Genomic DNA, 14,188 nt, shown 5'->3' with positions numbered 1-14,188 from the left:
AAGGTTGTTGAGAACAAACTCAGACAGACCAGGGGACAGAGGAAGCCCCCTGAGTGTTAAACCTGGAGAGCTCAGGATCACTCTCTGCATACTTGGAATGCTGAGGTGAAGACAGACAGATGGACGGGATTGGTGGGCACAGGGTGCTCTCCAGGCCGCAGCTGGAGGTGGAGTTGTGTCAGAAATGGACACTGATGAGATTGTTTGACAGGAACAGGGGAGAATCTTGGCCAGATTCCAGACAGGAGCACAGGGGGGAGGTGAGTGCAGCTAAGGACGTGGCTTGTCTGGTACACTGCTTGCCTAGCACATATGAAGCCCTTGAGTTTGATCCCCAGCACCTCATAAACCAGACGTGGTGGAACATATCAGCCCTTGGGAGGTGGAGGCAGGAGGATGAGAAGTTCAGGTCGTCTTCAACTATAGAGTCATTTAAAGGCCAGTCCAGCATATGTAGGACATGTCTCAGCAACAACAAAATAAAACAAACAAGAACAAAGGGGTGGTGGGGGTGGTGGCGCGGGCCATGTAGAGACAGCTCAGTGGCTAAGAGCACACACTGCTCTTGCAGAAGACACAAGTTCAATTCCCAGCACCCATGATGGGGAGTTCACAACTGCCTGTAACCCAGCTCCAGTGAGATCGCAGTCCTCTGGCCTCCATGGGCACCTGCTCACATTCACATATGCATAATTGATAATAAAATTAACCTTAACAGAAATTTAACAGAAATGAATGAGAAGCAAGGTTGGGTGGGTTTGGAACAGCAGTGGATCTTGGAGGAGGGAGGCGGAAGGATGAACATGAACCAAATACCAAGTGTGAATTTCCAAAGAATTGATAAAAATAAAAAACAAAAATCAAGAGCTGACGCAGGACAGAGTGAGTACAAGGAGCTGACGCTGGGTACCCCAGACCTAGCTGCTGGGGCACAGGGAGAGGGCCAGTGTCTGAGCATCTGTGAGGCCTCTTGGCCTCTGCAGGGGAAGGTGAGCAAATGGGGGGAAGGGACTAACAGGTGGGCAGACACTTTCCCTGTGGTGCTCCTACCTCAGCGCCAAAACAGCCTCCTAAGAACCTCCCCACAGTGTGTGCCCTCAGCAGGCACAGGCAGGCAGTAGACCTTGCTGAAGTGAAAGGCGAGGAGGTCAGTGAGCCTATGCCCAGGACTGCCCAGTGGGTGCCAGATGCTTTCTAGGACGATGGAAAGTTGAGGGGCTCTCACAGCTTGCCTGAGACACCTATTAATGAGAGGTGCAGACCTGGCTTGTGTTCTGCTGGCCTCCAGAGCTGCAGACTGTCATCTCACTGGGGATATATGACACAGCCCCCAGCCATCCCCAGGTCCGCCCCAGGCAGCAGTCCCTTAGACTTTAAATGCAGGCTCCCTTGTGATAACTGGTTTCCAGCCTGGAGCTTCTGAGCTTGCTTGCCACAGGATCTAAAGATAGGCTACCTCACAGGAAGCCAGATGCTATTGGCTAACTTCACAAATAAAGATGCCCTCAGAGAGAGGGAAGTATTGGCATCTGGTAAAGTTTGTGTGGGACTGGGGGACTGACTGGCATTTCCTGCAGAAGTTCCGTTCCTATCTGCCCAGGTAAGTGCAGAGGGCTCCTCCCACACCTGAGGTGGGGCAAGTCAGGCCAGCCTGGCACCTGGTGCTGTTTCTCTTCTGTGTCCATTTTCCTGAAGATGCAGATAAAATGGGGGTGGAGGCTGAAGGATGGAGAGTCTGTGATTAGACCTTTTGAGCACTCACAACGTGAAGTGTGAGTAATTCCATTTTAGGGTTGTGGAGAAAAGTTCAGGCTGAACATTACCAGAAAGGGGTGGGGGGAGCCGACACAAAATCACATTTGGGTGATAGGAAATATTGGTGTTCTTAAAGATTAAAATTGATACTGTCAGTCAGACTTTGTGGTTCATGCCTCTAATCCCAGCACCTGGGAAGCTGAAGCAGGAGGATTGCTATAACTTTGAGAGCAATCTAGGCTATGTAGTGAGTTCCAGGCCAGCTTGGGCTTTTGTGTAAGACTCCATCTTAAACAATAACAACCACAAAAACTAGCATTGATGGGTTTTATTTCTTTTTTTAAAAAGTGTGTATTCTTCAGAGACCCACATTTGAGTGTTTCTAGATGAAATTAGTCATCTAGTTTAGCCATGAGTTAAGAGCTAGATGAACTATTAACTGAATTGATAATCCCGAGAACTGAGTGGCAGGTGCTCAATGGTTCCCCTGGACTGTAAACAGGCTTGAGAATATAAAAATAAAATCACTATGCTGAAATGTAGCACAGTTGGTAGAGTGTTTGTCTAGTGTGCAAGAGGCCCTGAGTCCAATCCCCAGGACCATGTAAATTAGTCATGGTGGTGTGCTGTGATCCCAGCACTCAGGAGGTAAAGGCAGGGGGGTCAGGAGCTCAAGGGTATCCATGGTCCATAGGAATTTTGAGGCCAGCCTAGGCTTTATGAGGCTCTATCTCCAATAACAATAATGATGATGATAATGACTCAAAATGACTTTAGCATTTTTACTATAAATATGCATTTATATGGAGAAAAACTGAAAGAGTATTGCCTGAATCTGCAAAGTTGCATAGTTTTATGGATTTTTTTTCCTTTTCTCAAATGCCATTTTGGTAACTTCTCCAGTTGTTATAATGAACATTTATGGCATTTATAATAAACTGGGCACAAACTCATTTCTCAGTTTCATAAATGTTCATAACCATGGCTGAGGGCTTGGCCATCTGAGCCACTAGGAAATGTGGTCTTTGGAAGGAAGCAGTAAAAACAGGCCTTTTCCTGCTTGACACAGACAGACCCTTCCAGAGGACCCCTGAAGACCAGCTGCAGCTGGCTTCTTCTCAGTGACTGTGTTATCTTCTGGCAAACACAGACCCCAAGTGCCTGCAGCCTTCCTTGCTCTGGACAATTATAGCCAGAGTCCAGAGAAAGGCTGAGAGTCGAGGATTCTCTTCCCTCCTCCCTCCCTCCCTCCCACCAAATTCCCCTAGATTTTGTTTGGTTTTTATCCCTGTCCCCACGACTTGAAAATACAATACTTGAGGTGGGAAGAAATTCAGTTCAAGGTAAAGACGCTCAAACCATAAGAAAACACTCTGCTCAGACACAGGTCATGAGCGGACCTGAGCCTACTGAGAGGGAGCAGGACCAGAGCAAGCCCTGACCTGTTGAGCCCAAGACACTTATGAGAGTCAGCAGGGTGGGGCAGTGACTGGACTCAGGGGCTTCTGGAAAACAGAATGGCCCCGGGAGGGGCTGTTCAGCGACTTCTGGGACAGAGGTAAACAAACGTCATTTGCCAAAGAGATGGCCCCTGGGCAGCAGGAACAACCCCATACCCCAGTCTAGTCTGGTGAAGCAGTAAGTCTATAGGGGTCACTACAGGAGCATGCCCTTGAGTTAGCCCACGCTCACCCCAGTGGGATGCCCACTCATGAAAGCTGTCTCCTGGGAGCTTCTTGCACCCATTGCGGGCAGCTACATGAAGGAAGACTCCTCTCCTTAGCGTGCCTGCAGCCCTTAGGAGCTTCCTGAGAAGAAGAAGGAATCCTGAAGTTTACCTGAATCCTATGCACCCCTCTTCTTTCCCTCGCCCTTCTGCTTGGCTTAGTTTTTATGGAGGGATGCTGGGGCAGAAAACAGTTCCAACTCAAATTTAGTCTGACTAACCTGGCCTTCACACACCCCTGTTTCCTGGGAAGAACCTACCCAATCCTAATCTGCGTAAAACCTACCCTCCCTGCACTTTGGCTGGTCCCATTGCAGAGAGAGGCCTTGGGACATAGTCCTGACTCGGTCCTTCATGCTGACTCGGTTTCCTGCTTTCCAGTGGCAGGACCCAGGCAATGGAGTGCATTGTGAAGGTTAGGGAGTGGTGTGTAAAGTCCTACACACACTGATTGGACCTTCTTTGGTGCTTAAAAAACACTATGGGCCAGCAAGGTGGACAAGGCGCCCACTGCCAGGCTTGACTCCCTAAGTTCGATCCCTGGGACATGCATGGTAGAAGGAAAGAACCAACTCCCTCAAGATGAACTCTGACAACATGTTGCAGCATGTGCAGTTACTAATTATTAAATAAATAGATGTGCTTTTAAAATTAGTATATGTCTGCTACTTCAGGGAAAGTGAAGCGACTTCAGGGGTCTTAAAATCACTGACTACTTTCAAAGGAGGCTGTTAAGGGCCCCAAGTCATAGGAACAGGAAAAAAGACGTCATATTAGAGCTGATCTACTTCAAAAACAATTGCTAGTTCCTTCCTCTCCCAAGCCAGCTGTGCAAGGGAGGCCATGTCAGGCACAGTCTTCCCAAACCAGAGAACTTCTTCCTGTGGTTCAGAACATGTACTTGTACCTCCCCAACCCAGCCAGAGTCCTGAGCCTGAAGACTTCCAAACCAGGCCCTTAGGGATGAGCTTTGAACTCACACACTGTTCCAAACCGGGCTGGTGAGGAGTGGGACCAGGACGATGGAGCCAGGGCTATGGGGCCAGGGCAATGGAGCCAGGGTGATAGAGCCAGGGCAATGGAGCCAGGGCCCTAGCCAACCTTGCTGATACCAGTGCCCAGGAGTCTCAGAAGCAGGAGAGGCTTATGTCACTCATGTCATTTCCTGCCAAGAAAAACCAAAGGAAGCCTAGGGTTTCTGATTGAATCTGGGGTCTACCTTTCCTCCTGGGGGCTCATAATATGCAAACCTCCTTGCAAGCTCCAAGGCCCACGTTCCACCCCAGAACTCACATAAAAACCCTGGTGCAGCAGTGCACACGAATAATCCAGCACTGAGGAGGCAGAGATGATCCCTGGGGCTCACAGGCTAGTCAGCCTGGACTACCCAGAAACCTCCAGGACAGTGAGAGACCCTGTCTCAAGGAAGAAGGTAGAAAGTGCTGAAGAACGACACACATGCACAAATAGGTCCACATACACCAAACACACTTACATCCCCATACTCACCACACACACACACACACACACACACACACACACACACACACACACACACATCATACCGAACCCAGGGCCTTGCACTTACTAGGCAAGCACTCTACCACTGAGCTAAATCTCCAACCCTTAGCTTTTCTTTTTTAAAAAGTAAAATTTATAGCCCAGGGATGGTGGTGCATGCTTTTAATCCCAACACTCAAGAGGCAGAAGGGTCCCTGTGAGTTCAAAGCCAGCCAGGTCTACATTTCGAGTACAACAGCCTGGGCTACATAGAGAGACCCTGCCTCAAAACCAAAACAACAACAAAAAGTACACTCTATTATACAAAACCTTACAAATAATTCTTTTAAATCGCACACCAGCTGGGCGGTGGTGGTACACACCTTTAATCCCAGCATTCGGGAGGCAGAAGCAGGTGGATCTCTGTGAGTTCCAGGCCAGCCTGGGCTACCAAGTGAGTTGCAGGAAAAAAGCACAATGCTACACAGAGAAACCCTGTCTCGAAAACGCCCCCCCCCAAAAAAAAATCACACACCAAAATTAATCTGACCCAAAGTTTATGCAGCATAATGAACAGTTTGAATTGGAATGGATGTAGTTAGTAGCCTGGTGACCTGTACTTATCTGTAAGGCCAGGCCACACCCAAATTCCCCAACTAGAGTGTTCAGCCCAGGCTCTCCCTCCCTAGACCTTTATCTTTATTTTTATTTTTGTTTCTTAGACAATAAGAACCATCCTTAGGGGAGATGTCACATGTACTGTAGAGGGTTGGTGACCCCTATGCTACATCCATTCCCAGGCTTCTGGGTGGAAAACAGGCATCCACATCCCTCCACTGCAGAGACAAGCTGTGTACTTTACATTCCTGGTTTCCCTAGAGCCTGTCTGTGAGTGTGAGGACTTTGCTCATACACTCAGAGTGACTTAATTAACATGAGCTTGGTGGCTGGCACCTTTAATACCAGTAGTCAGGAGGTTCAGGCAGGGGGATTGCAATGAGTTTGAGACCAACTGAGGCTAAATAGGGAGTTCTGGGTCAGTATGACTGATAGTATGAGACCCTGTTTTATTATTAAAAGGCTGTTTTGCCAGGCGGTGGTGGCGCACACCTTTAGTCCCAGCATTCAGGAGGCAGAGCCAGGCAAATCTCTGTGAGTTCAAGGCCAGCCTGGTCTACAAGAGCAAGATCCAGGACAGGCACCAAAACTACACAGAGAAACCCTATCTCGAAAAATTTAAAAAAATAAATAAAAGGCTGTTTCTCCATTACTTTTTTTGGTGTGTTTCTCCATTACTTAAAAAAGTGATAAAACATTTGCTTTTAAATTTTCGCAGTTTATTTTGATAGAAATAAACAAATACCACAAAGTGCTTTAAAGAGGAAAAGGGAGGAGAGGTGTCATCCCCAAATATGGCATGTTTTTGAAGGAGGTAACTCCTTTACCCAGGGGCTTCTGTAGTTTCTGGTTAGATTTCCCTTGATGGTATTTCTTTGGCTTGGCAGTGTACCTTTGATGTGGGTTAAACCCTACTGGGTAACGTTGTCACGATACTTTACATGAGCTCATAGCTATAGAGCATCAGTCAGCTAACTTGCACAGAAAACTGGGTGGAAATTGTAAAATGTCCTTCTTCCTGAAGCCACTGCTCTCTCTGTACCCTGAGACATGTGTGCTTAAAAAAAGAAGAAATGGAAAAATAGCACTGCCAGAGACTGGAGCCACAGCTCTGTCAGTGGAGCTCTTGTACTGCAAACACAGGGACCTGAGTTCAATCCTCAGAACAAACTAAAAAGCCACACTGAGGGACCCAGGAGAGTGAAAATCTAAAGAGAGACACTGGATTTAAAAATCAATAATCAGGATGTGGAGCCAAAAGAGAGGGGCACATCATAAAAAGATGCCAGCAAGAAGAAAAGAACTTGGCCGCCTAAGAGGAAGGGAGGGGAAGAGACCAGGAACAGATTGGACCCACGGGCGAAAGTGCCCCCACCCCACGCACAAGGAAAGCTAAGAAGAAGGGAGTGGGCATGAGAAAGGACCACCAGGATGGACAGTGAGAGTGAGGAGGAAGTTTTAGAAAGTGGGTCATACACAAATCATTTCTGGTTGGATCTAGAGCAGCGGTTCTCAACCTCCCTAATGCTGAGACCTTTAATGGTTCCTCATGTTGTGGTGACCCCAACCATAAAATTATTTGTGTTGCTACTTCATAACTGTAATTTTGCTACTGTTAGGAATTGTAATGTAAATATCTGTTTCTTGATGGTCTTAGGAGACCCCTGTGAAAGGATGGTTCAGTCCCCAAAAGATTGTGACCCACAGGATGAGAACTGCTGATCCAGAACATTCTAAGCTCTGCTTCTGGGCTCAGCTCAGACACCCCAGTTCAATATCAGTTAGTAAAACTTCAGGTTAACTGCCATGGGGCAGGCCTGTGACCTCAGGCTGGCCTTTGCCTCATTATGTAGCCCAGGCTGGCCTCAAACTGAAGATCACCTTGGATTCCTGGCTCTTCTTTCTCCTGCCAGGAAGTCCTGTCTTCAGGTTCAGAAGACCCACAAAAAAAAAAAAAGGCTTGTTCAGATCAGACCAGAAGGTTCCTTTGCTCTGGCTGAGGTTGGAGAATGAGTCTGGCAAAGTGAGTGTTCTTTGCTGTTGTGAGGTTTCAACTCGAGTGGAATCCTCAGGCCCTGGGGCTCCTCTGCTGACACTGGGTTTGAGCTGACACAGCCCACAAGCCCAGGTAGATAAAAGAGATGTACAACGTGTGTCACCCCTGACACAGGCAGCTTCTCGTGATTTGCCTAGAAGACAGACACTGCTGGAATTTCTGGCACGAATGTCTGTCCCACCAACAGACGTGGCCACTGTGATGAGTGAGAAAGGGTCCTTCCCACACTGTTCCAGCTATGGAGCCTGGCCAGCCCCTGCTGGGGCCCCACATGCTGAGGCTTACCTTAGTGCTCTAGGCCTTGCTTTACTCCCTCACTGGCTCGCTCACACTTTCTTTCTGCACACCCGATAGCTGCAGGGCTGTCAGTCTATGGGCCCAGTAATCCCAGCCACAAAAGATCTTCTGCATCCCCTGCACAATCCTCCAGAAGGCGGACAATTGGAAGGTGGCATTTTCTTGGAACTTGTCATTGTATTATTACTTACTTTAGCTTTTCATAAAATCCATATTTGTGTTGATTTTTAAAATTGAAAGTCAATCAATTAAAATATTTTCCAATTGGAGAATACTTCCATGGCTAAGAGGAAACGCAAAGCTTATGTGGTAAGAGCTTCGTCTCCTTTCCCTCTCCTTCAGCCTCCAGCTTCGATGCCCCCACCACTGGCTTATCCCTCCAGAGAGACTCAGACACACAACCTCTTCCAACCTTTTCACAAATGGCAGCATCCACGTCCATGGGACCTCACATGGATCTCAGGGTTTGATGTTCTGTCTTTCAGATTCACTGTGGTTCAGTTCGTTCTGTGTGGACTGAACAGAGAACTTTGTAAAGAGCGACTCTCTCTCTCCTCCACTTTCAAAATAAGCAGGAAATGGTGTACTTTTCATGTCAGTGGAAAAAAATAATATTTTTAAATACCACATTTCCACAGTGCCCAGGGTCCGTCAATACGCAAGACTCCACAGCTAGCTTGGATGTGTCTAAAGGTTGGAAGGGCTCTGTGAGTGTCTGCTATGAGAAACACATTGGAATAGGCTCTCTTCTTAGAACAGCTCATGGTCAATCAGGAGATGGAAGCCAGTTTTGCAGAGGGACACCCCCGCTGCCCCGCATCAAGCCCAAAGGCTCCAAGTTCACCCTCTCTTAGTTCCCAGATGCTGTGGGGCTGGCAGACAGAACCCAGGCACATAGAGGCAGAACAGTGTGTCCTGGCTTTGGACTCCTCTTGAGGTCAGCTTTGCTAACTTTTCACACAGGGAGAAGGAGGAAGAAAGTGACTTCCTGGAGTCCCTCATTTATGATCTCAAGGGTCGGCTTTCATATTGCCGCATGGCATGTCTTCCCGTATTAGGGAAGATAAGCTTCATTTACATGCCCCAAAGGCTAAGTAACAATTCCTGCTTGCTTATCTGTCAACTCTATACATATGAAATTACATGGGGTTTTTTTTGGGGGGGGTATTTATTTATTGACTTACTAGCATATTTTTGAAACAAAGTCTCAAATATCGCAGGTTGAAATGAAACTTACTATGCAGCTAAACTGAGGAAAGGTAACCTTCAACTCTGACCTCCTGCCTCCATCTCCCAGTTGCTGGAATTACAAGCCTATCCTAGCAAGCTTAGTTAGTGCAATGGTGCAGATGGAACCCAAGGCGTACTTTCTAGGCAAGCACTCTAACCACACAGCAGTCCTCGGTCCTGAGGTGACAGCTACAGAGATTAGAAAGCCTGTGAGGCAGCGACTGGTAATGACTAGCTTGGATGCTGCTGAGTAACACAACAGCAGAGATTCTGTTATTATCTTATTATATATTAGGAAAAAGGTCCTGCAGCTTGGAGCAAAGAACACTTCTGCTTTCCCTAGAGTTGAGAGCTCCATCACAGCCTGAGTGGTCCAGAGCAGCAGCCTTGGCCCAGTCCATCACAAAAGAGGCTGGCTGAGATGCAGAATTCACAGGCAGGTGATACAGGAAGGAGCCGTGGGTGGAACCATCTTGAGCAGGGTACAGTGGGTTCGGAAACTTCTTCTGTTAAAAACCATAAGCCTTGCTTTCTGTTTCAATGGGGAAAGAGGCAATGACATTCAGGAAGTGTGCTCTGAGATGCCTTCAGACTTTTGAGGGTTCTGTCTGTGGTTTCAAGAGACAGAAGAGGATGCCCAGAGGAGCAGTATGGAGTGAGCGGCCAGTACATCCTGGCTGGGAAGCAAACGGGAAGAGGAAGCATCTTATTACCCAACCTGTGGAAAAAATGTCCTCTTTTCCCATTCTTGCCCATGAGGAAATAGAAGAAAGAATGGGGAATAGGTCGGGCCTGGGAACATCCCGATAGCTTAGACACTTAAACCAAGTACAGCAGGCTGGCTGAACCCATCCTCTGCCTGGGGTCAGCTAGCCCTTCTGTGAACACTGGGTTACACCAAAGCTTCCTCTCCACCTTGGGCTGTGAGATGGCCAACCCAGTGCTATTGTGACGAAGGCATTTCCCACATGCTACCCTAAAGTCCTGGGTACCATGAAACAGGTAATTTCCTCATGGCTGGTGACCAAATACTGGACAAGAAGCGGCTTATGGGAGGAAGAAGTTACAGGCTCTTCTGCGAAGGACTGGGCTGAGGCTGTCTGTGATGGAGCTCATTCTTGACTCCAGGCTGCAGGCCTTTTTCTCTGAGGAAAGCATCTCTGTGATTTAGCAACATTCGAGCTGGTCAGTACTGAACACTGCCTGACAGCGCTTTCTGAACTCAACAGGTGTGAATCTTCCTCCTCTAGAGGAGGTGGCTTACAGTTGGACAGTATTGTTCTGGTAGCAGGAGGGAAGCCGTGGTGTCAGCTGCACACAACGCACCTGTAAGCCGGAAATCAGAGAGTGCTGTCGGAAGCTCGGTGCATTATCGCCTTTTCTGTAAGGCTTAGGACCCAGCCCGTGAAATGGCTCCATCAGCATTTAGAGTGGGGTGTTTGTTTGTTTGTTTGTTCTTCAAGACAGGGTTTCTCTGTGTCACCCTGGCTGTCCTGAAACTCGCTCTGTAAACCAGGCTGGCCTCAAACTCAGACATCCACCTGCCTCTGCTCCCAAGTGCTGGGATTAAAGGCGTGTGCCACCACCGCCTGGCTAGAGTAGGTCTTTCTCCCTTGTTAAAATCTCTCACATAGGGCTGGAGAGACGGCTCCGCAGTTTAGAGCACTGGCTGCTCTTCCAGAGGACCTGGGTTCAATTCCCACCACCCACATGGTGGATCCCAAAAATCTGTAACTCAAGTTTCAGGTAATCCACATAGTGTACAAATATACATGCAGGCAAAACATGTGTACACATAAAATAAACAAATCTTTATAAATATTATAAATAAATGAATCAAATCCCTCACAGTCATGGCATGATATCTGTTCCCATGGTAATTCTAAATCTCATCAGAAAATGGAGAGATGCAAGTACAGTCAGAGTAGCCCCATGTTAGGGTAGCCCAAAACCACTTGTAACTCCAGCTCCGGGGGATCCAATGTCCTCGTCAGGACTCAACAAGTACCTGCATTCATACATGTACTTTCCCACACACAAACACACATAACACATAATTTTGAATAAAATACATTTTTAAAAAAGCAGTTAGTATGGTGTAGGCTCACGCCTTTAATCCCAGCACTCAGGAGGCAGAGGCAGGCGGATCTCTGTGAGATGCAGACCAATCTGGTCTATGTATTTCATTCCAAGGCAGTCATGGCTGCATATTGAGACTCTGTTTCAAAAATAAAAAATAAGTGTTTTAAAAGATAACATGAGTGAGTATGAAATGTAGACCACCAGCTGGTGTTTGTTTCTTCCTGTTTGCTCCGAACAGCCGGAGAGAATTGCAATCCTCTAAGGCTAATGGGTTTGTGTCTCCCATTCTGTTCCAGGACCTCGCCATGCCTACCTTCTTCCCTGAATTGGACCTAGAGTACGAGAACTTTGAGTATGATGATTCTGCAGAGGCCTGTTATGTAGGTGACATTGTGGACTTTGGGACCATCTTCCTGTCCATTTTCTACTCCCTTGTCTTTGCCTTTGGTCTGGTGGGAAATCTGTTAGTGGTACTCGCCCTCACCAACAGCCGCAAGCCCAAGGGCATCACCGATATCTACCTCCTAAACCTGGCCTTGAGTGATCTGCTCTTCGTGGCCACCTTGCCCTTCTGGACTCACTATGTCATCAGTGAGGAAGGCCTCCACAATGCTGTGTGCAAGCTCACCACTGCCTTCTTCTTCATTGGCTTCTTCGGGGGTATATTCTTCATTACAGTCATCAGCATCGATAGGTACCTGGCCATTGTCCTGGCCGCCAACTCCATGAACAACCGAACAGTGCAGCATGGTGTCACCATCAGCCTGGGCGTCTGGGCAGCAGCCATCTTGGTGGCAGCACCCCAGTTCATGTTCACAAAGCGAAAGGAAAACGAATGTCTGGGTGACTACCCCCAAGTCCTCCAGGAAATCTGGCCCGTGCTCCGAAATTTGGAAGTCAACATCCTGGGCTTTGCGCTGCCCCTGCTTATCATGAGCTTTTGCTACTTCCGAATCATCCAGACCTTGTTTTCCTGTAAGAATCGCAAGAAAGCCAAAGCCATCAGACTCATCCTGCTTGTGGTGGTGGTCTTCTTCCTCTTCTGGACACCCTACAACATCGTGATTTTCATGGAGACTCTCAAATTCTACAACTTCTTCCCTAGTTGCGACGTGAAGAGGGGCCTGAGGTTGGCTGTCAGTGTGACAGAGACCGTGGCATTTAGCCACTGTTGCCTCAACCCCTTTATCTATGCCTTTGCTGGGGAAAAGTTCAGGAGGTACCTTGGACACCTGTACAGGAAGTGCCTGGCTGTCCTGTGTGGTCGCTCAGTCCCTGTCAGCTTCACGCCCGAATCCCAGAGGAGCAGGCAGGATAGCATCCTGAGCAGCTTTACTCGATACACAAGTGAGGGAGAGGGGTCTCTTCTGCTCTGAGAGGGTCTTCACGACCCTGACTCCACTCAGAACCCAGAGTTCGTGACTCTGACCCACTGTAGTGAGAACAGACTTACTTTTCCTGCTGTGTCTTATGTGCAAGAAATATGGACCAGATGCCAACAAAGCAACCCCACAGTGTTTCTGAAATTTTCTGTTCAGTTCTTGAAAGACACACATCTCTCTTACTGTAAATGCTGATCATCGGGCCTTACTAGAGACAAAGGCTCTAACCCAACTTGCAAGATTACAAAAGAGTTGGTGAGGGTTATCCACATGATCATGTGGATAAGGGGTGACTAAATACTCAGACAGAGTGAAAATCAATGCTAGAATGTTCCCTTTCTGATCTTCAGATCTTTGAGTAGTGACAGGTAATCCAGGCCCACATTCCATAGCTTTATCATCAGAGAAGGACCCCATCTCTCTCTGGTTTCAAGGTCAACATTCCCAGGAAAGGGCTTCCACTAGCCAAGTTGTGTCCCATCCCATCCCTTGGTATTGAAAATAGAACTGGGGTTGGGGATTTAGCTCAGTGGTACAGCACTTGCCTAGCAAGCGCAAGGCCCTGGGTCTGATCCTCAGCTTAAAAAAGAAAAGAAAAAGAAAAAGAAAAAAAAAAAAAGAAAATAGAACTGATCTAAGATATTGTTGGAATCTCAAGGCTAGAGACTGAGGAAGACTATTTCTATAAGTTGGAGGATGGGAACAACCGCAATGAGACAGAAAAAGAGTCTGGGACTGACTCAGGCTCTCCCCTCAGTAACTAGCCTGCGTCTACTGCCAGCCCAACAATACCTGGATCTGTAGACCCATAACTATCTCTCTGCTGCCAATGCAAGACCCAGGTTATGAGAGCAGCTTGCTTTCTGTCCCCTACCCTGAAAGCATCATGTATGATCTAACCACAGGAGTGCCTCCATGCCTTCATTTACTGACTTGGCCTCATTTATAGTCTGACTGAGAATTCCGGGACAGTATAGTTTTGTGACTTGTTTTTTAAAAAAACACTGGATTCCAAATTGCTCTCTGTTCCTGTATGGCACTGTAATAACCATTTTAGAAGTCTCTCCCAGATGGTGGCCTCATTGAGGAAGCTGTGGCATGTAGCTCATTGTGGTGTATCTGGTATCTCTTTGGCAGTCTACATGTTTGTTTCAAGGATGACAGACTGAGTCATGTCCCTCACAGGCTTGTCCAATGTTTTAACCTTGCAACATGATGCTGCCTTCTACAAAGGTCACAATTGAGAACCTCAAAATTGAGTTTCCAAAGTTGGGGGACTGGAAAGATGGCTCAGTGGTTAAGAGCACTGACTGCTATTCCAGAGGACTAGGGAGTAGGAGGTTCAATCCCAGCACCCACATAGTGTGTAACAACGGTCTATAACTCCAGTTGCAGGTGATTCAACACCCTCTTCTTGTTTCTGAGAGCATCAGACATGCACATGGTAAACAAACATACATGCACATAAAATAAGTTTAAAAAAAAAAAAAAAACCTTTTTAGTTTTTCAAGACAGGTTCTCTCTGTGTAACCCTGGCTGATC

At 47.4% G+C, this 14,188-nt stretch overlaps 1 protein-coding gene across 1 annotated transcript; it reads left to right on the top strand.

Moving 5' to 3' along the window:
- The first annotated feature begins 1,398 nt into the window (after positions 1-1,398).
- Cx3cr1 (C-X3-C motif chemokine receptor 1) lies at positions 1,399-13,199 on the top strand. Its single transcript, XM_036193083.1, has 2 exons — positions 1,399-1,600; positions 11,561-13,199. Exon 2 carries the CDS (start codon positions 11,570-11,572, stop codon positions 12,638-12,640), a length of 1,071 nt encoding a protein of 356 aa, XP_036048976.1. The 5' UTR covers positions 1,399-1,600; positions 11,561-11,569; the 3' UTR covers positions 12,641-13,199.
- Positions 13,200-14,188: the final 989 nt, after the last annotated feature.

The sequence above is a fragment of the Onychomys torridus genome, chromosome 7 (genome assembly GCF_903995425.1).
Source record: "Onychomys torridus chromosome 7, mOncTor1.1, whole genome shotgun sequence".
Classification (NCBI taxonomy): domain Eukaryota; kingdom Metazoa; phylum Chordata; class Mammalia; order Rodentia; family Cricetidae; genus Onychomys; species Onychomys torridus.
This window is presented reverse-complemented; position numbering and strand designations above follow the sequence as displayed.

Excerpts from the sequence above, each read along its gene's own strand:
- Cx3cr1 (XM_036193083.1), top strand. The coding sequence starts at position 11,570 with ATGCCTACCTTCTTCCCTGAATTGGACCTAGAGTACGAGAACTTTGAG.